Here is a 22,029-nt window from a genome sequence, read left to right as displayed (position 1 = left end):
AGGACCCACAGATATGCTGCGGCTGGGTTTGAACCTGTGACCTGCTGATTACAGGCACACAAGTTTAGCCCACTGCACCACACGCTGTTGGTGTTACATTAAACATTAAATATTAAGCTGAAGATGATGGATGGATGGACAATTACCACACAAAGCTGCTATTACACCGTGGGAAAATATTTTTTTTATTTTCTTGCTGCCATCTCGTGGCCAAAAGTCGGTATTGCAATTTCGTTTTTTTCACTCAGTATACTGCCGCCTTGTGGTAAAATGTGAATACTGCAGTTTGAAAACAATTAAAAGGATTTATTCCCGAAATTGCAATACCTACTTTTGGCCACGAGATGGCAGCAAGAAAATGTAAAAATTATTTTCCCACGGTCTACTAGCAGCTTTTTGATGTTAATTCTTCATTAATATAATTTGACTTGGTCCAATGTATTTTTAATACAAACAATTACCACACAAAGCTGCTAGTAGACCGTGGGAAAATAATTTTTCTATTTTCTTGCTGCCATCTCGTGGCCAAAAGTAGGTATTGCAGTTTCGGCAAGAAATCATTTGTTTTCAAACTGCAGTACCTACTTTTGGCCACGAGATGGAGGCAAGAAAATGTAAAAATTATTTTCCCACGGTCTACTAGCAGCTTTTTGATGTTAATTCTTCATTAAAATAATTTGACTTGGTCCAATGTATTTTTAATACAAACAATTAAAACACAAAGCTGCTAGTAGACCGTGGGAAAATAATTTTTCTATTTTCTTGCTGCCATCTCGTGGCCAAAAGTAGGTATTGCAGTTTCGGCAAGAAATCATTTGTTTTCAAACTGCAGTACCTACTTTTGGCCACGAGATGGAGGCAAGAAAATGTAAAAATTATTTTCCCACGGTCTAGTAGCAGCTTTTTGATGTTAATTCTTCATTAATATAATTTGACTTGGTCCAATGTATTTTTAATACAAACAATTACCACACAAAGCTGCTAGTAGACCGTGGGAAAATTATTTTTCTATTTTCTTGCTGCCATCTCGTGGCCAAAAGTAGGTATTGCAATTTCTGCAAGAAATCATTTGTTTTCAAACTGCAGTACCTACTTTTGGCCACGAGATGGAGGCAAGAAAATGTAAAAATTATTTTCCCACGGTCTAGTAGCAGCTTTTTTATGTTAATTCTTCATTAATATAATTTGACTTGGTCCAATGTATTTTTAATACAAACAAATACCACAAAAAGCTGCTAGTAGACCGTGGGAAAATTATTTTTCTATTTTCTTGCTGCCATCTCGTGGCCAAAAGTAGGTATTGCAATTTCTGCAAGAAATCATTTGTTTTCAAACTGCAGTACCTACTTTTGGCCACGAGATGGAGGCAAGAAAATGTAAAAATTATTTTCCCACGGTCTAGTAGCAGCTTTTTGATGTTAATTCTTCATTAATATAATTTGACTTGGTCCAATGTATTTTTAATACAAACAATTACCACACAAAGCTGCTAGTAGACCGTGGGAAAATTATTTTTCTATTTTCTTGCTGCCATCTCGTGGCCAAAAGTAGGTATTGCAGTTTCGGCAAGAAATCATTTGTTTTCAAACTGCAGTACCTACTTTTGGCCACGAGATGGAGGCAAGAAAATGTAAAAATTATTTTCCCACGGTCTACTAGCAGCTTTTTGATGTTAATTCTTCATTAATATAATTTGACTTGGTCCAATGTATTTTTAATACAAACAATTACCACAAAAAGCTGCTAGTAGACCGTGGGAAAATAATTTTTCTATTTTCTTGCTGCCATCTCGTGGCCAAAAGTAGGTATTGCAATTTCTGCAAGAAATCATTTGTTTTCAAACTGCAGTACCTACTTTTGGCCACGAGATGGAGGCAAGAAAATGTAAAAATTATTTTCCCACGGTCTAGTAGCAGCTTTTTGATGTTAATTCTTCATTAATATAATTTGACTTGGTCCAATGTATTTTTAATACAAACAATTACCACACAAAGCTGCTAGTAGACCGTGGGAAAATTATTTTTCTATTTTCTTGCTGCCATCTCGTGGCCAAAAGTAGGTATTGCAATTTCTGCAAGAAATCATTTGTTTTCAAACTGCAGTACCTACTTTTGGCCACGAGATGGAGGCAAGAAAATGTAAAAATTATTTTCCCACGGTCTAGTAGCAGCTTTTTGATGTTAATTCTTCATTAATATAATTTGACTTGGTCCAATGTATTTTTAATACAAACAATTACCACACAAAGCTGCTAGTAGACCGTGGGAAAATTATTTTTCTATTTTCTTGCTGCCATCTCGTGGCCAAAAGTAGGTATTGCAATTTCTGCAAGAAATCATTTGTTTTCAAACTGCAGTACCTACTTTTGGCCACGAGATGGAGGCAAGAAAATGGAAAAATTATTTTCCCACGGTCTAGTAGCAGCTTTTTGATGTTAATTCTTCATTAATATAATTTGACTTGGTCCAATGTATTTTTAATACAAACAATTACCACACAAAGCTGCTAGTAGACCGTGGGAAAATTATTTTTCTATTTTCTTGCTGCCATCTCGTGGCCAAAAGTAGGTATTGCAATTTCTGCAAGAAATCATTTGTTTTCAAACTGCAGTACCTACTTTTGGCCACGAGATGGAGGCAAGAAAATAGAAAAATTATTTTCCCACGGTCTACTAGCAGCTTTTAGATGTTAATTCCTCATTACAATAATTTGACTTGGTCCAATGTATTTTTAATACAAACAATTACCACACAAAGCTGCTAGTAGACCGTGGGAAAATAATATTTCTATTTTCATGCTGCCATCTCGTGGTCAAAAGTAGGTATTGCAATTTCGTTCTTTTCATCCATCCATCCATCCATTTTCCAAACCGCTTATCCTATTGGGTCGCGGGGGGTCCGGAGCCTATCCTGGAATCAATGGGCACGAGGCAGGGAACAACCCAGGATGGGGGGCCAGCCCATCGCAGGGCACACTCACACACCATTCACTCACACATGCACACCTACGGGCAATTCAGCAACTCCAATTAGCCTCAGCATGTTTTTGGACTGTGGGGGGAAACCGGAGTACCCAGAAGAAACCCCACGACGACACGGGGAGAACATGCAAACTCCGCACACATGTGACCCAGGCGGAGACTCGAACCCAGGTCCCAGAGGTGTGAGGCGACAGTGCTAACCACTGCACCACCATGCCACCCCCTCGTTCTTTTCACTCTTTATTAATTAAAATTTGCTTTATGGAGTTATAAAGGTGTAGGGGGAAATATAAAACGTTGTTCTATACAGCCCTGTTAAAGTTTAGTACCCCCAATTGTACAAAAATATTCCATCAAAGTCCATTTCTGTACTTTAAAAGGCATATTTATCTACAGGTAGGATACAACTGGCAGACCCTTGAGGGTACAGCCCCCAGTGACAAGTAACGGTACCCTCAATGGTACGAACTGGTACCTTTTTCTATCAGTGTAGCCTATAAAGCCAGAAAGACATTACATATAATGTTATTTCATATATAGGCCTACTTTTATTATTAATGTTTGTTCAAAAAAATCTAAAGAAATAACGTTGGGCCTCATAAACATTATATGCAATTCGGAAACAATATCAATTTTAGGATGTATAGTTGAATATAAGCTTGCTTTACTGACAAACAAAGTTCATGAAGACTACATGATAATATTAAGTACTGACATAACAAACAACATTTTTACATGCAAAATATATAGGAAATACACACTGCAACAGGCTAGGATAGACAAATAACCAAATACACTTGCAAGCCTGACCACTTTAGAACCCAGATTAGAAAATTGGTGAATGAGCATATATTTTTCCAAGTTTTGTTTACTTTGCTTTCAAGTTCTCACAAATATATATATATATATATATATATATATATAAAAAAAAGATTTTCCCACTATAGCCAGATCCAGTTTTTGTGGGGGGTGGGGGTGGGGGGGTGACAATTTGTAGTAATAACTATTTCCTGCTGAAAAACACTGGTAAACTATCCACATGTCTCTGAATATCTGTGGGTCCCGAGACCTCCATGACACATAGATATAAGTTGCCAGTGTTGATCGGCAGGAAATCTTCTCCAAAGCCCCACCACCACCTCACACCAATCCACCCAGGGCTGTAGATGAACAAACTTCAAATAAATTTGCTGTTAATACAAACCGGATCAACTTGTGGTTTGTGTCCACGTGTACCAGAGACAAAGGCCCTGGTACAGAGTACATTCTGCATACAACACAGCCAAGACTTGACAACCTTGATATGATGCGCATGGAATCAACCCTATGCATGGAGGCTGCAACTCTTCTCCACCAAACCCTGTAGCCCATTGACTGCAGCCTCCCTCTGACCATCCTGTAGCCTGCATTTGGTAGATCATTCTTGACAGAAGAAACCAAATCGTCCTCATCACTGACGGAATTATATGTGTCCCTAACACAGAGGTCATATTCTTTCATTCTTCTTAAGATTGTTCTTCTTGAAACACCCATCAGTGTGGCTATGCAAGGGACAGGAAGTTGAGTATGGAGCATTTCTTTCAAACGTTGTTCTTCAATCAAAATCTTGGGTCGTCCATTGGTGGCAGTGACTTCCTGTGTGACACATGGGGCTGGACGTTCCAGATGTGCCCTCACAAGGTCAAAGACCTCTTGCAAAGCCAGGGTGATAGCAGGAGGTACTTCAATGTGATTAGACAGGGCCTGCAGAAGATACAGCTCCTGATGACAAAGGAACTCCAGGTAATCCAAATTTAGTGGAGTCGTGCTGAATCCCATTTCTATTTTATGCAGAAGACTTTCGAGAAGGTGGTATCTGAGCTGTTCACAGAACAAATTATAGTTAATGAGATGTCAAGATCTTGTCTCTGATCCACACACTAGGCCTACCATTCAAAAGTTTTAATCATGAAAATGAAATGTTTTTGTTTTGTGAGGTGCTTGTTCATGTATGATGATGTAGTGGCTGCTCTGTTTGACCGTGGTAAACCTTTTCACAAACAATATAAGTGAAGAAGTATGACATTAGATCTAAGGACCAGAGTCAAATAAAGTTAAATAAAATCCATCAAAAACACTTACTCAGTGGAGATTCCAATGTAGCAGGCAGACAACTTTATGGCTTTAATAATGAGTGTATTTAGCAGCTACAAGGACAAAAGATATTAAAAACCTCTCCATTCTAATGCTAATTTAATAAACATTAACAGATAGCACTTAAGGTGGTTTCGCCTATAGTCTGCTAACACTAACCCGAGAACAAATATCTGAGGAGCGCTCTTCCCAGGATTTGAATTTATTAAATTGGCTTTGTGATGTTGTATTAAGAAATGTTATTCACAATGCAATTTACCGTACATTGGCCCATTGTTTTATATACGGTAAGACGAAGCGGGAAATTCCCAAATTATGATAGCAGACTGTGAATAAATAATATTGCACGAGATACCAGCTATACCGTATTGAATTTCAAGCTCTGCTTTAATTAAGGCACACACGATTCCAATCCTTAATGTGGAATATGAAAACAGCAGTGTAAGACTCAGGGGTGCTGTAAAGGGGGGGTAAACGATGACGATTCTCGGGGCCCATGACTGATAGGGGGCCCAGAGAAGCCCCCAATAAATGTGTTGGGGGCCTTGTCTAGATTCTTTTCATGGGGCCCAAAATCCTTAGCAGCGCCCCTGGTAAGACTTACTTGCTCCGACATCAGGACAGTGTGAATCCCACATCCATTGGTCAATTATCTTCATCTTCTACCAAAGCAAAAAGCCAATCGTAGTCAATATAAAAAAAAAAACAATCAAAGAAGCGGAGCCATTAGCCACTGTTCCCGCCTCCAAAGTGTCAAAATTCTTCCTGTCGAGCGAGTGAATGCTGTGCAATCACGAGCGCGTAGAGAGCATGGATTTTCTGCTCGCAAGCGCATGCACGCGTGGTTTTTATGCGTACGACTTTTGGCACTAATTTAACGCCATATGAAATTTCCTGCTAAAATCTCAGCGAGACCAAGGAATCTAGTCATCTGGAATCTGCAGGTGCCTGTCGTTTTGGCTGAGTATGTCATTATTTATATATATATATATATATAAATCTCACCAGTTTGCCACTAATATCTCTGATACCTTACCTGACTCTTCCATCTTGGCTGATGAGGTAGTTTGAAAGGGTAATGTGCATATTTTGCACAGAAAGGTTATATATTTATATATATTCATTACCGTGTGTACAAACTCCATAAAATAGGTTGTTGACCAGTGCAGGCTTTGTAATGCAAATATATGCAACTACATGCGATAAAACATGAAAAACTTGCCAATAAACTTTAGCCAGTCATTATTTGTTGTTTCATCAAATATAAACACACCTTTAATTTGTAAATTCCAGAAGGATCAAGTAGCTATCCTAGGACTTACGGGTTAGAAGTTAAGTAGTAAAATGCCTTTGGAAAAAAAAGTTAAAAAGTGATACATTTTTAGAACAGCAGTTCTACGAAACGAAAATTCCACCTGGGGGCGGACTAACACTGTAATACCTAGTGACAAAGTTGAAGTTTAGCACAATGCAGGAATCGTGTGTCGTATCTTCATGACTGAACGTTTTTTTACATATTTTATACAATCCTCAGCATCGTATCTTGCGCTTGCTTTACTCTCAGTTGTTCCTCTTTGCTACAGTTTCCCCCTGAACTTTATTTCTAGGGTATGGACTGTCAGTCAATTTTGGTAAAGAGACATTTTTTCTTCTGGAAAAAGTTTACTTCAATTCAAGGTTGTATTTCAGTCATTTTTTTTGTGTGTGTGAGATGAAGCTAATTGACCATAAACGGATAATTTTTGCAGCCTTCTTTACTAATTTCTCTAAGTATGAATTCTGCTAAATGTAAATCCATCCATCCATCCATCCATCCATTTTGCAAACCGCTTATCCTACTGGGTCGCGGGGGGTCCGGAGCCTATCCCAGAGGCAATGGGCACGAGGCAGGGAACAACCAAGGATGGGGGGCCAGCCCATCGCAGGGCACACTCACACACCATTCACTCACACATGCACACCTACGGGCAATTTAGTAGCTCCAATTAGCCTCAGCATGTTTTTGGACTGTGGGGGGAAACCGGAGTACCCGGAGGAAACCCCACGACGACATGGGGAGAACATGCAAACTCCACACACATGTGACCCAGGCGGAGACTCGAACCCGGGTCCCAGAGGTGTGAGGCAACAGTGCTAACCACTGCACCACCATGCCGGCCCTAAATGTAAATCATTTTCACCTAAGAAAATTATGCTAAGAAAATGTCAGTTTGATGTTACTGTGCTTTTTAATTACAGCCTCTGTCCACTGTTACTGATCTTTGACTTCTCTGTTTTTCTATTCCATTTACATGTAATTATTTAGAGGTAACTTTGTCCCTCATGACATAAATATTAGAGTAGGGTCACACAGTGTTGCTGGAGTGATTAGGCTTAAGGGTCTCGATCAAGTGCCCAGCAGTGAAGTTTCTCTCCTAGACATGGGACTTGAACTGACAACCTTCCAGTCAGAGGCTTTGAGGCAAAACCTGCAGAGCCACATGCTGCCCCGATTTTGCTGAGCCTCTGCCCCTGAATATGGCATGAATAATATGCACAAGCTGACTACTGCACTATATTAATCAAGCTACTTCCACAGAAAACCAATACCAGTGTTTGCGGTGTTTTCATGTTCTTCCCATGTTGTGCCTGATTGCTCCCACTACTCCTGTTTCCACAGGCAGATGTGTGTGTGTGTGTGTGTGTGTGTGTGTGTGTGTGTGGTCCAGGTATACCCACAATGTGATGAATATCCATTTTTTTTACCTTATGGGGACCAGTTTCCTGGAAACTCTATTTTATAAAAATCCATGACTGCAATGAAAAACTCTTGTATTTTGTTTGGTTACTTATGGTTATAGTTAGGGCTGGGTGGGGGTTAAGATTGTCGCAGTTAGCATTAGCATTTTTCCCATAGAAATGAATGGGAGCGGTCCCCAAAAAGATGTGATTACACGACTGTGTGCATGTGTGTGTGTGTGTGTGTGTGTGTGTGTGTGTGTGTGTGCATCCTGAAATGGACCGCCATCCCACCCAGGGGGTACACCAACCTCATATTGCCTGGAATAGGGTCTAAGCCCACCCCGGACAAAATGTTAGAAGATGGCAGAATAATAATCCTTCATTAATCTCCTGGGTAAATTCTCTTTTCAGCTACCCCATCATGTGCTTCATGAGACACATACGCAGATAAAAGCAAGCTTTGGGGCGGGGGGGTCACAGCACCAGGTCAGCCAGCATGCAGCACCCCTGAAGCTGGGGGTTAAGGGCCTTGTTCAGGAGACCCACGGACATGTGACTATTTTGGGGGACTGAACAGCCCTAGACGCGTCCACATTTAGGCTCCGTATCTGCTGGGGGAGGGAGCTCTTCCTCAGCCTTTCAGTGCTGCTCTTCCAGCCGCGAGAGCATTTCCGCAATCTCCGCAGAGAAAACAGGGGGTGGCTGGGGTCCTTGATGATTTTGTTGCCCCTGGATCTGCACCGTTTGGAAGTGCCTGTCCGATTACACATTCTGCTGACCACACGACCCTCTGCGGAGATCTGCGGTCTTGCTGTGCCCATGAACACATATACTGTACAGTCAGATAATCAGGGCTAAAGCTGTTCATATAAGAATGCCAGTTTTACTCTGTGCTCCTGTAAAAACTGAAGAATTCAATAAGATTGGGAATTCTTGAAAAATCGTGTAGTAGTGAATAAAAGGGACTAATTTAATTTATATTTTATTTAAAGTTTATTAATAAAATATTAACATAACTATATAATAAAAATGTAAAGCTTTATAAAAAATACACAGTTCATTTTCACAGCATTTGAAAAGCCAGTTCTAGTACATATACTGAAAACTAGAACAACTAGCCCCGTGATTTGCATTCCTAAAGCTGTCACAACAGATCGATCAATCTGTTCAAATAAGTAAAGCCACAGTCCAGGTTTTGCTGCGAAAATGCAAAAATAAAGGCTCACAGGCAGTCGCCGTGAATATTTTTTGCAAATGATCCAGGTGCCTGTCTACTTTCCTTGGATTATAACTCATGGCAATTCAAAGCAGCAACAGGCTTAAAATGCAAAGTAACTTGTATTATTGTAACTGTAGTTAGTTGATAGTACATGGAAATCAGTGTTAATTTTGACAGCAAAATTTTATATAGTTTTAGTCATAGTATTTTGACTAAAATGTAATTTAGTTTCCTGTCATAATTTAGTCATCTAAATCATTTTAGATGAAACGGCTTGTCATTCCGTTTGCGTTGTTACTCGACAAATATAAAGCTAATATGAGAAAAACATGTGACATGGTCACATTTTATATGTTTTGGAATATATATACAGTCAGGTCCATAAATATTGGGACATCGACACAATTCTAATCTTTTTGGCTCTATACACCACCACAATGAATTTGAAATGGAATGAACAAGATGTGCTTTAACTGCAGACTTTCAGCTTTAATTTGAGGGTATTTACATACAAATCAGGTGAACGGTGTAGGAATTACAGCAGTTTGTATATCTGCCACCCACTTTTTAAGGGACCAAAAGTAATGGGACAAATTAACAATCATAAATCAAACTTTCACTTTTTAATACTTGGTTGCAAATCCTTTGCAGTCAATTACAGCCTGAAGTCCGGAATGCACAGGCATCATCAAACGCTGGGTTACATCCCTAGTGATGCTCTGCCAGGCCTCTACTGCAACTGTCTTCTGTTCCTGCTTGTTCTTGGGGCTTTTCCCCTTCAGTTTTGTCTTTAGCAAGTGAAATACACACTCAATCGGATTCAGGTCAGGTGATTGACTTGGCCATTGCATAATATTCCACTTCTTTGCCTTAAAAAACTCTTTGGTTGCTTTCGCAGTATGCTTCAGGTCATTGTCCATCTGCACTATGAAGCACCGTCCAATGAGTTCTGAAGCATTTGGCTGAATATGAGCAGATAATATTGCCCGAAACACTTCAGAATTCATCCTGCTGCTTTTGTCAGCAGGCACATCATCAATAAATACAAGGGAACCAGTTCCAGTGGCAGCCATACATGCCCACGCCATGACACTACCACCACCATACTTCACTGATGATGTGGTATGTTTTGGATCGTGAGCAGTTCCTTTCCTTCTCCATACTCTTCTCTTCCCATCACTCTGGTACAAGTTGATCTTTGTCTCATCTGTCCATAGGATGTTGTTCCAGAACTGTAAAGGCTTTTTTAGATGTTGTTTGGCAAACTCTAATCTGGTCTTCCTGTTTTTGAGGCTCACCAATGGTTTACATGTTTAGTTGAACCCTCTGTATTCACTCTGGTGAAGTCTTCTCTTGATTGTTGACCTTGACACACATACACCTACTTCCTGGAGAGTGTTCTTGATCTGGCCAACTGTTCTGAAGGGGTTTTTCTTCACCAGGGAAAGATTTCTTCGGTCATCCACCACAGTTGTTTTCCGTGGTCTTGCAACTCTTTTGGTGTTGCTGAGCTCACCGGTGCGATCTTTCTTTTTAAGAATGTTCCAAACAGTTGATTTGGCTACACCTAATGTATTTGCTATCTCTCTGATGGGTTTGTTTTTATTTTTCAGCCTAATGATGGCTTGCTTCACTGATAGTGATAGGTCTTTGCATCTCATATTGAGAGTTGACAGCAACGGATTCCAAATGCAAATAGCACACTTGAAATGAACTCTAGACCTTTTATCTGCTCCTTGTAAATTAGATAATGAGGGAATGACACACACTTGGCCATGGAACAGCTGAGCAGCCAATTGTCCCATTACTTTTGGTCCCTTAAAAAGTGGGTGGCAGATATACAAACTGCTGTAATTCCTACACCGTTCACCTGATTTGTATGTAAGTACCCTCAAATTAAAGCTGAAAGTCTGCAGTTAAAGCACATCTTGTTCGTTTCATTTCAAATGCATTGTGGTGGTGTATAGAGCCAAAAAGATTAGAATTGTGTCGATGTCCCAATATTTATGGACCTGACTGTATATATATATATATATATATATATATATATATATATATATATATATATACATACCCCTATAACCGAACTACATTAGTTCTGATTGTATCTCGTCTCTGACAAACATTTTCTTCTCATTTTTATTTGTTGACGAAATTGTCAATACACTTCGTCATAGTCTTAGGCCTCGCGAAATCATTTTTATTTAGTTATCGTCTCGTTTTAGTCTGAAAATAACGGTCGTTGATGAAATTAACACTGATGGAAACATATCATATTGGAGGATAATTTCGGTAGTATTTCTGCATCTGTTTGCTACAGAATTTCAAGACTTCTGCTCAGACGGCTACCAGGAAGATTTTGTCAGCTACATCATTTCATATAGATACACAATAGAGTTACTAACAGGCCAGAATATTCTTGCCTATCCTGACCAAAACCCAATGACATTTTTCTTGAATTACATCCTTATGCACCTGTCCACCAATGGCACATCTACACAATCACACATACTAATTTGAATAGGCATGTTTTCTTACATCTGAGATACTCTATCTAGGACGAGCTTCTTATTCAAAACATCTGGTTCTACAGCAACTGATCACAGCAGACATGCTACAAAGATTTCACGTTCTCCATGAGCAAACACAGTCGTTCATCGAGCCTATATATACCAAAGACTGACTTTACAAAAATAAGGCTAGCTCTTTAATTTAATTTACCTGCCCATCGCCTGGAAAAGCTCCATGAATGCTAGGACGTGATCACATGATGTAGGTTATAGTTACTAACTGAGATAATAGTCACAGGTGGCTTCAGATGGATAAAGGCCAGTGCAAAGCACAGGTACAGTACATTTTATGTTATATAATTCCATTGAGCTGGAATTTGTTGTATATGTTGGACAGAAATGGAAGTTAAAGTAAAAGTTACAGACAAACTAGTATCTTTTTAAAATGTAAACCTATGTAAAGTTTTGCTGTAGAGCCGTATAGTCTAGTGATGTAACAATGATGAGGTGTGGCTTAGCTATTATAATGGGTATGAATATAGAGCAACTGAATAACTTTTATGCAGTTTTGATGTATATAGCTATAATGTGTATGAAGTAAACTTCAATCCATAAAACATGCAATGCAGAAGGTGTCTCATTAAACTCTTAAAAGTGTAAATAATTCATACAAATCATGCAATTTTTAATGAATCATATAATTGTTTGCCTTGTTTGTTTGTATTCAAACTCTTTTTGTTTAAGCAAGTTAAACATTGCTGTCCTAAGCCATAACCACAGACCTGAATGGCCTTTAAAAACATCATTGTTCGTCTGTGGTATAGATGCCACCTCTTCTTGTGAGACCTGCTTTGTCAGTATGTTGTGTTCTTTCCATCAACAGAACAGGCACCTTCAGTGATGATGTATTCACACAGTAACCTCAGCACCTTCAAAGTTACTGCAACCAAATCCTGCTATTAAAGTGTATAAAACTGCTATTCCAAAAAAAAATTACGAAGATGTATAATATAAAGCTATTTTGTCTCTCATATTAGATTTCTAGTTGGATCGTTTAGGGGCGTAGTAGTAATAAATGTTTAAGAAGATTCTTCTTCTTGCCATGACAACAGCAAATGTCACAGGTTCAGACAGCAGCTGGGCAGCAGAAGGGTCTGAACTGGCTGAATAGCAGGGAAAAGCTTGTAGCTCTTCTCGTTGCCAGTCTCCTTCTTCAAGGTGAGAGTCCTGATTCATCACACTTTTTTGCTGAAATGACTTCTTGTCATGATTTTTGTCATAAAACAGAGAAGAATTTATGGGTAAAATGTAGGGCTGTGCAATATGCCTTAAAAATGGTATCACAATATTTTTTATAGATTTTCACAATATTGATATTCATCACGATATTATAAAATTCATATGTAGAAAACAGTAAAATATGACAAGTGGTCTTGAGCTTTTCTGATTGTGTTGGCCGAATTGTTTTACTAATAATTATGGAGTATGTGACAAGAATAATGATAAATTACGTCAAAAATAGACTAATTGCTTGATGGAATTCGTGTAAAAAAAGTTTTGCAAGAAAGCAAATGTTCAGGCTATGTCGTCATTTTCATGATATTCAAGTTAACGATGGTCATAATCATGATGCAAACTTTTGTCGATATATTGCCTAGCCGTAGTAGAGCATATGGTATAACTAGTGAATGAACAAAGGAGCGATGTGTTTCATCCGTGTCTTGAATGTAAACAGCTGGTCTGTCTCTTTAGCTCCTGCCGTGACGTGTGCTGTAACAGTGAACTGCTCCTACCCAGATGCCAAGTCCCTCTATAAGGAAATAGAAAAGACCTTTTATTTAAACCCCATCCGTCCCGTGTACAGCCTGCAGACACCCACCAATATCACAATCTATTTTACACTGTATGGCATCCTCGGGGTGGTGAGTGACATTTACAAGCACTTCTTTGTTCTATTATTATTTACTGGTCATTATTCTTCTATATACATATAAAACAATCTGTGTACTCCTATGTGTAAGCATATTTAAGAAGAGTCTTCTTTTGTTTTCCTTATTGTTTGTTTTTTGTCTTTTAGGATGAAAAGACCCAGATATTAACAACGTATATTTGGCTCACGCTGGTGAGTATTAGCGTCCTCCATAAAAATTTATTTACAATAAAATTTGAAAATTAACACAAAATGCTATAGATATGCCATGAATTGAATGCACTGAAGTGATAAAAAAAATGCATAAACAGCATTATAAAAACAATTAGTATCAATAATTCAAGTAAAAAATGTATTTCAGTATATGAACCGGCATATTAGTAGAATTTAAATGCACTTGCAATCTATAAAAGATCTCAAGTATGATTTTTTAAAATGTATTTTCAGTTAACTAATTGATGATAAATGTATTAATTTTGTTAAGAGTTGGGAGATTGAGTATCTGAGCTGGGACCCTGTACAGTGTGGGATTGCAAAGATCACACTTCCCAGGCAAAAGCTATGGATGCCCGATGTTGTTATTAATGAGTGGTGAGTGTCTGTATGCCTACAGCTGCCAGTGTGATATAACTATTCGTCTATCTGATTATCCAGCCTACTCTCCATCTTGCAATGCGCATATTTAGTACACAAAGGTGGCTAGAATACTTAGATCCTGATAAGGATAAGGGATTGCTCCTAAGATCTGTTCACAGATTAGTGTCGCCTCACCATCCCTACATCTAAAGACCTCTTACGCAATATACAATTGTGGGAAAGAGGCTGGTTACATCTGCTGTCAAGACGCTGCCGACGTTGTCTTTTAGTGACGTTCACATTCTCTCTCTTTTAGTATGGACAGGGACACATCTCCTCAGATACCTTACGTGCATTTGGATTCCTCTGGTTATGTGACAGACGGTCGGCCAGTGAGGTCTGTCAGCTCCTGCAACCTGGACATCTACACCTTCCCGTTTGACGTACAGAATTGTTCCTTGACATTCAATTCCTACATCCACACCGGTGAGAGAACCACTGCACATATATGCGACAGTGCACCGCTTTAGGAAACAGAATATGCTTTGGTATGAAAAGATTCTCTTCTGACCCAACAGCTTCTGACATTACAATAAATATGGGAGAATCAGGAGAAGAGTCACTGATGCTGTCCAATATGGTGATGGACAGAATTGAAGAATGGGAACTAGTGGACATCACTGCTTCTAAAACACGATGCGCTTATTATAATGATAATTTCTTTGACACAGTTGTCTACAATGTAAGTATTATAGCACCGGAATTCAGTACAGATGATCCTCGCTTTACGATGCTTCAGCTCACGATGCACGTTCAGTTAGCGATAAGCCATATGATACTATCAGCCAATGCCGGAGCAGCATCCACCCAGCCATCCTTCCAGTCTTTGTAGCAACTGCAAGCATAAACAGTGTTTAATGACATATCATACAGCATTTTTTCATTAATGTGCATTACTGTATCTTTCCTTTATCTCTCCATTCAGATCGTCATGAGACGCAGGCCCACCACGTATGTCGTGAACCTCCTGATCCCCAGCTGCTTCCTCATGATCGTGGACCTCATAAGCTTTCTTCTGCCACCAGAGGCTGTAGACCGTGCCACCTTCAAGATGACTATCATCTTGGGCTACACCGTATTCCTGCTCATCATGAATAATTTGCTACCTATTACCGGAAATAGACTTCCACTACTTAGTAAATTTTTAAGTTTATTTGAATAACAAGCATTGTTTTTTAACATCCATAACACATATTTAGCTACTAGACCTTTTCTCTTCTTCTGTCTTTAGATGTCGTCTTCTCCGTCTCCCTGGCTTTGATGGTAGCAAGCCTTCTGGAGACTATCATCATTACCAAAATCCTGTGCAGATCCAACCACTCCGCAGTGCCTCACTGGGTCAAGATCCTTGTTTTGAAATGCCTGGCCTGGCTTGTTCGTTTTCCTCAGAAACTGGGTGACCAGGACACAGATACTTACACCCCTAGCACTCAAGGTATGGAAATGTCAAGTAGGCCCCAGCCAAGTCATGGACGTGTCAGTGATTATAGCCTCCACAAGAATTAATATGAATAATTTATGAATGTTTGTTTAGATGGCTAAATGTTTTGAACTTTAACCTTAAAGGTATCGTTTCACTCATTCCCTCATGTGTCAGCGGTGAAGAATCCAGTTTCCATGAGTGTTTCAGACCCAACCTCCAATAAATCAAGGCTCCAGATTGACGATCCAGTTGTAGAGGTGCTGAAGAAGCTAGGTCAGGATCTTCTAGCCATTCGCATTGAAGTGGAGAAGCACCTCACATGCAGGCATGCTGCTGATGAGTGGCACCGGGTTGGAGACATTATTGATCGTTGTTTTTTCATCCTCTATGTCCTCTTCATTTTCTTTAGTCTTATTGCTTTTGTTATCATTTGGGTACAATGGCTTGGTAAATAGTCCGACTGTCATACATGTGAGCTGTCACTGACTGAGCATTTACATGAAGACATTGGCAACGACATGGAAGTGCAATTCATCATTTATAAAATTAGTGCTTCTCAGAAATTGTAGCACTCTGAAATTATACCAATGTCTTTTCATTTGCACTACTAGACTGTGTTTTGGCAGATATCCACTATCGTCTACCCAGTGAATATGGATTTATCTCCATTTGATTTCTGTAAGCTGTAAGCTTTTCACAGATGTGACAATGACATGAAGATAAAAAATAACAATTAAAATATAAAATACATACATGAACGCATATGCACACACACACATATACGTATATATATTTATATATATACACACACACACATACACATAGTGCTCACAGAAAGTTTTGGGATACTTTTGCACAAAAGTGCATTGACAAGCAATGTTTAACGTATCTTCCACATAGATATTTTCTTTTCATTAAGGATAATTTTTTTTTGACTGACTCATTCATTTCTGTTGTTGCTATTTTGCTGTTAATCGCAAGTGTAGTCATTGGGTCCCAAAGGGATAATGAACACAAATGTTTTGTGTTATTTCAAAGATGTTACTAACAAACTTTTTATCTCAGAATGGCTCTGTAGGAACTATAATTTGGGTATCAGTTATTAGTAATTTATATTTTACTTTAAAACTTCCAGTTGTTTCTAATGTGATATAAACTTTTTGTAAATGAATGAAGATTTTTATTATAAACTAATAAATTTGCAATATTTTCCTGAATCAAGCAAGCTTCCCAAGACTTTCTATGAACACTTTATATGACATATATCTCTGTGTGTGTGTGTGTGTGTGTGTGTGTAAGGTGATTTATATATTTCTGTTACACTGTTCTGATATTCTACATTGGTGAAATATCCTGTACTGTTTGAGACCAATGAACTTACACATACAAGTAGCAAAGTTAACAACCACCTGTCACATTATCAATATTTATAAAATCCACAAGGGGTTAACATTAGATGTGACACAGTCCACACTTCTGAATTTTAACTGGCAATTGACACCATTGGGACATATGGCACTGCATGTTAACTCCTCAAACTTACATATGACTGTAACCTACAAATAAAATCGTCATTTATTTCTAACCATTTTGTTAATATATTTCTAATATATTCATCTATATTTCTTCTTCTTTATTTGTTGCCGCCTTACCTGTTCATTATTACTGAAAACCAATTTTAAAAAAGATACACTATAAAACAAAACACAGTTAATTTTCACAGTGTAATTCTTGTAGTTTCAGTTGAGAATCTAATTATGGAGCCAAGTCCAAAAATTTTGCCACCTAATTAGGGGATTTATTGCTTATTATGCTTTTGAATAAAAATGTCAGAATTAATTATTTGGATTCAGAGACCAGGGAATTCCAAAAAGTGGATTATATAAAGTAATGATATTACTGGATTGAAAAATTATATTAATCTTTTCCATTATGTTCCATAATTTAATAGACCTTTCAAAAGCAGGAAAGACACTTTCAGAGAACTCCATTGTGGCTGCGATCTTGATTACTGACTCAGATTTTGAATGCATGGATCTTGCGTGTTCTCATGTTGCTAAGGGTTTCATTTCACGTTCTTTGGATTGTTTTGTTGTGATTTTGGTTAGACTGGTGTTTGATATATATGTCTGAATTTAGCAAGTAATTAACCAATGAATGCTTCAGGTTTTTTCTTAAAATTAGATTCATGTTTAATAAAATTAATACTATTAAAAGGATGCTGATATCACACAAGAAAACATGAAAGTTGAAGACTCCACATATTTTAAAGTAATACTGTACAAATGACAGGAAATTTCTAGACGATGTCAATAAAAGTAATGTTTCTTTCATGAGAAATAGCAATATATTGGACATTCAATAGACATTGTCTAAACAGTAAAATCTGAGAATCAAACATTTTCAAACATGGAGATAAAGAGGTTGGTGAATTAGAAAGGGAGGCTGAACGATTGGATAGGACGAAACGAGGGAAGAGCTTCTAGGCTTAAGGAAAAGTGCAGTGGTGGTGTCAGGGAGTGAACAGGGAGAGCCCTTAATCAGCGGGTCATTTAAACAGTCAAGTGCACCTCACACAAGAAAAGCAGTCAAAAGTCACTTTGAAAAGTCAAACAGGAGCAGAAACATAAAGACCGTTTGGACTGTATAACTGGGAAGGAAGATTTATTTCAAACAATTTGTATTTTGTGTTTTTGATTCTCTTTGCCATTGGTAAAATAATAATAATAAAAATATTAAACTAAATAAATAAAAAGACCACAAAGGGACAGTCTGTGGGGTAAGTTTCAAAATTAAAATTTATTTTAAGAAATGTAAAAAGCAGAAATAAAAAAAAAGAACTTAAATATTGGTTAGATATTACATATGATAATGACATGTATGTATGGTGGGCATTTGTTAAAATCTGTGATATTTCCCTTACGTGTGTTAAAACATTTTCTATTAAACAAACAAACAAAATAATAGTTGCAATCAGCATAACGATTGTGAGGGATTCTATGTGGCCTGTTTTAATTTGTGTTTTAATTTAATTAGCATGCACAGAAAAAGACAGTATTTCAAAACTTTAAGATATTAACTGACATTAACAGTATTAATTGCATATTTATTTCATTGTATCCTTATGGAAGTAAATGACAGGAACACAGAACACAGAATCATTTTCGATGAGCATTTGAGTTTCTGTGTTTTTGGGAGCATGGATGGAGTGCGATTTCTGTAAATAAGTAATTTTTCAAAATATTTCTGTAAATCAAAAACACATGCATTTTTTATTTAAATGTATGTTTACAAATGTAAACACAATATATAATGTGTATCTTATTCTGTTAGTCTGAACATGCACTGATGCGAACATGAATTTAGCTCATTCAAATGCCTGAAAAGACAGATTTTTGCAGGTTTGCATTTGTGAGTGTATTGTTGCAACTAAAACATCAAGCACTTGTGTAAAAACACATATTTGAGAGCATCAAGACTCCTTATTGAAATGACCTTTCTGATTCTAATTCTAACCTGTCCTAACTAAATATGTGAGAGGTGGCCTGGTTTGTGTCCTTTTAATAGTTTAAAGTTACTATGGTGACTGTTTTTCTGCTCAGTTTCAGACTCAGATGACTATGACTATTAAACACTGTACATGACTCCTATCTAAACTGTCATTGCTGTATTTAGGAAATGCAACAGATGTACTGAATTGCATGCCCTCAAATAAGAGGCACTGCATCACAACAATATTCTATAAACTGGAATGGTCCTTGCAGATGCTTATAGTTGTTACGATGATAATGCCATGCTTACCTCTCTCACCTTCATTTTGATTTTGAATTAATGGCTCAAATTGTGTTGTATTTTATTATTTCTAAAACAATATTTACCATCAAAAACTAATGATAAAAATAGCAGTACTGGGAGTTGGGAGGAAGCAGAAATGTGGACTGTCTGGCAGGGAGCTGGGAGGGAGCAAAAATGTGGACTGTCTGGGGGTCACCAAGGACTGGCTTGAGAAACACTGGTTTAGTAGAAATGTATAAAAAAGCTTTCAGACCTAAACCTGCTCATTGTCTCTCTTTTTCTCCCCAAGCATTCAACTCAATTCCACTGTAATGGAGAGCAAAAACTGCTCATTACCGGAAATGCAAACCTCACAGACTGAGGCATCTAAATGTACCTACAACGTGAGATGCAACAGCAGTTCCCACCTGATGACAAACTTCTCTGCAGCGAATGAGGACTTTTGCCTCACTCAGGAAGAATACCTGGAAAAGTACCTCGGCCCACGTCGCTCCTCTGTCTTTATGCCCATGTGCGTTGTTTACCTGCTTATATTTCTCATAGGGGCCGTGGGCAATGTCTTGACCTGCACGGTGATAGCCCGCAACAAGGTCATGCGGACGCCCACTAATTACTACCTGTTCAGCCTTGCGGTGTCTGACCTGCTGGTGCTGGTGCTGGGAATGCCGCTTGAGTTGTATGAGATGTGGAGTAACTACCCCTTTGTGTTTGGTAAGGGTGGCTGCTACTTCAGGACCTTCCTCTTCGAAACAGTGTGCTTCGCCTCTATTCTTATCGTGACGTCCCTCAGTGTAGAACGCTACATAGCCGTGATCTACCCTCTCAAGGCCAAGTTTGTGGTGACCAGAACCCATGCCAAGAGGGTTATCCTGGCTGTGTGGATCATCTCAGTGCTGTGCGCTATACCCAACACCAGCCTGCATGGCATAGTCTCTCTGCCATCTGCCACGGGTCAGGAAATCCCAGAGTCTGCTATCTGCATGCTGGTAAAGCCACGCTGGATGTACAACGTCATCATCCAGGTCACCACGCTGCTCTTCTTTCTGCTGCCTATGTTCACCATCAGCTGGCTCTACCTGCTCATTGGGCTACAGCTGAAGCGGGAGAAGATCCAGCAGGTGCTGAAAGGCCAGTCCGCCCACGACCAAGATGGCTGCTGCAACTCGCATGGCCAGCAGCAGAAAGTGCGCCATCGACAGGTCACTAAAATGCTTTGTGAGTGTCTAACTCTCCTTTCTATTCGCGTTGCAGCTTGCCAACACTATATACTGTAGTAACATACCCCATTACTTTCATCTTATTGGTGCAGTGTTTAGCACTGTTGCCTCACACATCTGGGACCAGTGTTTGAGTCTCCTCCATGGTTCCATGTGTGTGGAGTTTGCATGTTCTCCCCATGTCGTCGTGGGGTTTCCTCCGGGTTCTCCGGTTTTCCCCCCACAGTCCAAAAACATGCTGAGGCTAATTGGAGATGCTAAATTGTCTGCAGGTTGTATGTGTGAGTGACTGGTGTGAGTGTGTGTGCCCTGCGATGGGCTGGTGCCCCATCCTTGGTTGTTCCCTGCCTTGCATCTGTAGCTTCTGGAATAGACTCCAGAATACCTGCAACCGTGAATAGGACAAATAGTTACAGAAAATGGATGGGTCCTTGTCTCTGGGTTCTTTTACCACATTTTTCCTTTTGGAAAATATAATTAGGAATGCAGTGAGCATCATAAATAATTACATTGGAAAAGAGCCTATAGACTGAGTATATAATTCTATTCAGCCTCTAAGGAAGGACAGAAAGGCAAGTGACAGGATTTCATTACTTTACTATACACACACTTCAAATTCCGTAATGCCTACAAATCTAACCAAATAACTGTTTAAACTGAAATGTGGACAACAGTCCTCAGGGTCAACTGCATTTATTTAACGGTCCCTTGCAATCGCTCCTCTTTCTGATTTCTAATAAATCCTGCATACAGACTAAGAGCGAAATATGACGCTTTTAAACGAGCTGCCTTCTTTGTGCATGTTTGTTGCAGTTGTGTTAGTCATAGTGTTTGGAATCTGCTGGGCGCCCTTCCACACCGACCGTCTGATGTGGAGTTTTATCAGCCACTGGACCAGCGAACACCTGGTGATGTTCCAGTACGTCCACATCATCTCCGGCGTCTTTTTCTACCTCAGTTCTGCCGCCAACCCCATCCTGTACAACCTCATGTCCACCCGCTTCCGGGATATGTTCAGGGAGGTGATGTGCCATCGCACTCGGCACCTGGTGGCCAGAAAGCACTCCTTAAGTGTGACCAGAGTGACCCTGCGCAGCACCATATGTGAACTCCCATCCACCAATGGCGTACTTGTTACAGAGGGAGAGGAGTGCAACATTTTCTCAGATGGAATCCTGAATAATGAGGCCACTGCTTTAACATAGAGCTACCATGCAGTCCACAAAGACCACAAAACAACCACAATGACTACCTAATGCTTAATGGTTTATGGCAGACTTGCTCTACCTTTTACAGTCTCTGATAGTGATCACTTTGTTACCTGGATTTCTCTTTTCAGCTGATTCAGTTGCAATAAATTAGAAACGACTTCCAGAACAAACAAGTACACATTTTAATAATATATTACAGCAGAAAGGTTTAAGCACTTGAAGATGCAGTAATTGTCATTAAAACTTCACTCATA

General features: G+C 39.0%; 2 protein-coding genes across 2 annotated transcripts; both read left to right on the top strand.

Annotated features, from left to right (window-relative positions):
• Positions 1 to 6,017: 6,017 nt before the first annotated feature.
• LOC125727600 (5-hydroxytryptamine receptor 3A-like) lies at positions 6,018 to 16,482 on the top strand. Its single transcript, XM_049004440.1, has 10 exons — positions 6,018 to 6,077; positions 12,676 to 12,781; positions 13,316 to 13,485; positions 13,641 to 13,685; positions 13,978 to 14,084; positions 14,386 to 14,555; positions 14,648 to 14,928; positions 15,055 to 15,265; positions 15,361 to 15,564; positions 15,727 to 16,482. Exons 2-10 carry the CDS (start codon positions 12,679 to 12,681, stop codon positions 16,005 to 16,007), a joined length of 1,572 nt encoding a protein of 523 aa, XP_048860397.1. The 5' UTR covers positions 6,018 to 6,077; positions 12,676 to 12,678; the 3' UTR covers positions 16,008 to 16,482.
• Positions 16,483 to 19,658: 3,176 nt separating this feature from the next.
• On the top strand, positions 19,659 to 21,769 carry LOC125727607 (neuromedin-U receptor 1-like). The gene is made up of 2 exons (XM_049004454.1): positions 19,659 to 20,562; positions 21,378 to 21,769. The coding sequence occupies exons 1-2, from the start codon at positions 19,659 to 19,661 to the stop codon at positions 21,767 to 21,769; spliced, it is 1,296 nt and encodes a 431-aa protein (XP_048860411.1).
• Positions 21,770 to 22,029: the final 260 nt, after the last annotated feature.

The sequence above is a fragment of the Brienomyrus brachyistius genome, unplaced genomic scaffold (genome assembly GCF_023856365.1).
Source record: "Brienomyrus brachyistius isolate T26 unplaced genomic scaffold, BBRACH_0.4 scaffold104, whole genome shotgun sequence".
In the NCBI taxonomy this organism is placed as follows: domain Eukaryota; kingdom Metazoa; phylum Chordata; class Actinopteri; order Osteoglossiformes; family Mormyridae; genus Brienomyrus; species Brienomyrus brachyistius.
Note: the sequence above shows the minus strand (reverse complement) of the source record. Positions and strands in the feature narration are given on the sequence as shown.

Excerpts from the sequence above, each read along its gene's own strand:
- LOC125727600 (XM_049004440.1), top strand. The coding sequence starts at position 12,679 with ATGTCACAGGTTCAGACAGCAGCTGGGCAGCAGAAGGGTCTGAACTGG. Across the intron at positions 13,686-13,977 it reads CGTATATTTGGCTCACGCTG|AGTTGGGAGATTGAGTATCT; the intron begins GTGAGTATTAGC and ends AATTTTGTTAAG. Across the intron at positions 14,085-14,385 it reads GATGTTGTTATTAATGAGTG|TATGGACAGGGACACATCTC; the intron begins GTGAGTGTCTGT and ends TCTCTCTTTTAG.
- LOC125727607 (XM_049004454.1), top strand. The coding sequence starts at position 19,659 with ATGGAGAGCAAAAACTGCTCATTACCGGAAATGCAAACCTCACAGACT. Across the intron at positions 20,563-21,377 it reads ACAGGTCACTAAAATGCTTT|TTGTGTTAGTCATAGTGTTT; the intron begins GTGAGTGTCTAA and ends TGTTTGTTGCAG.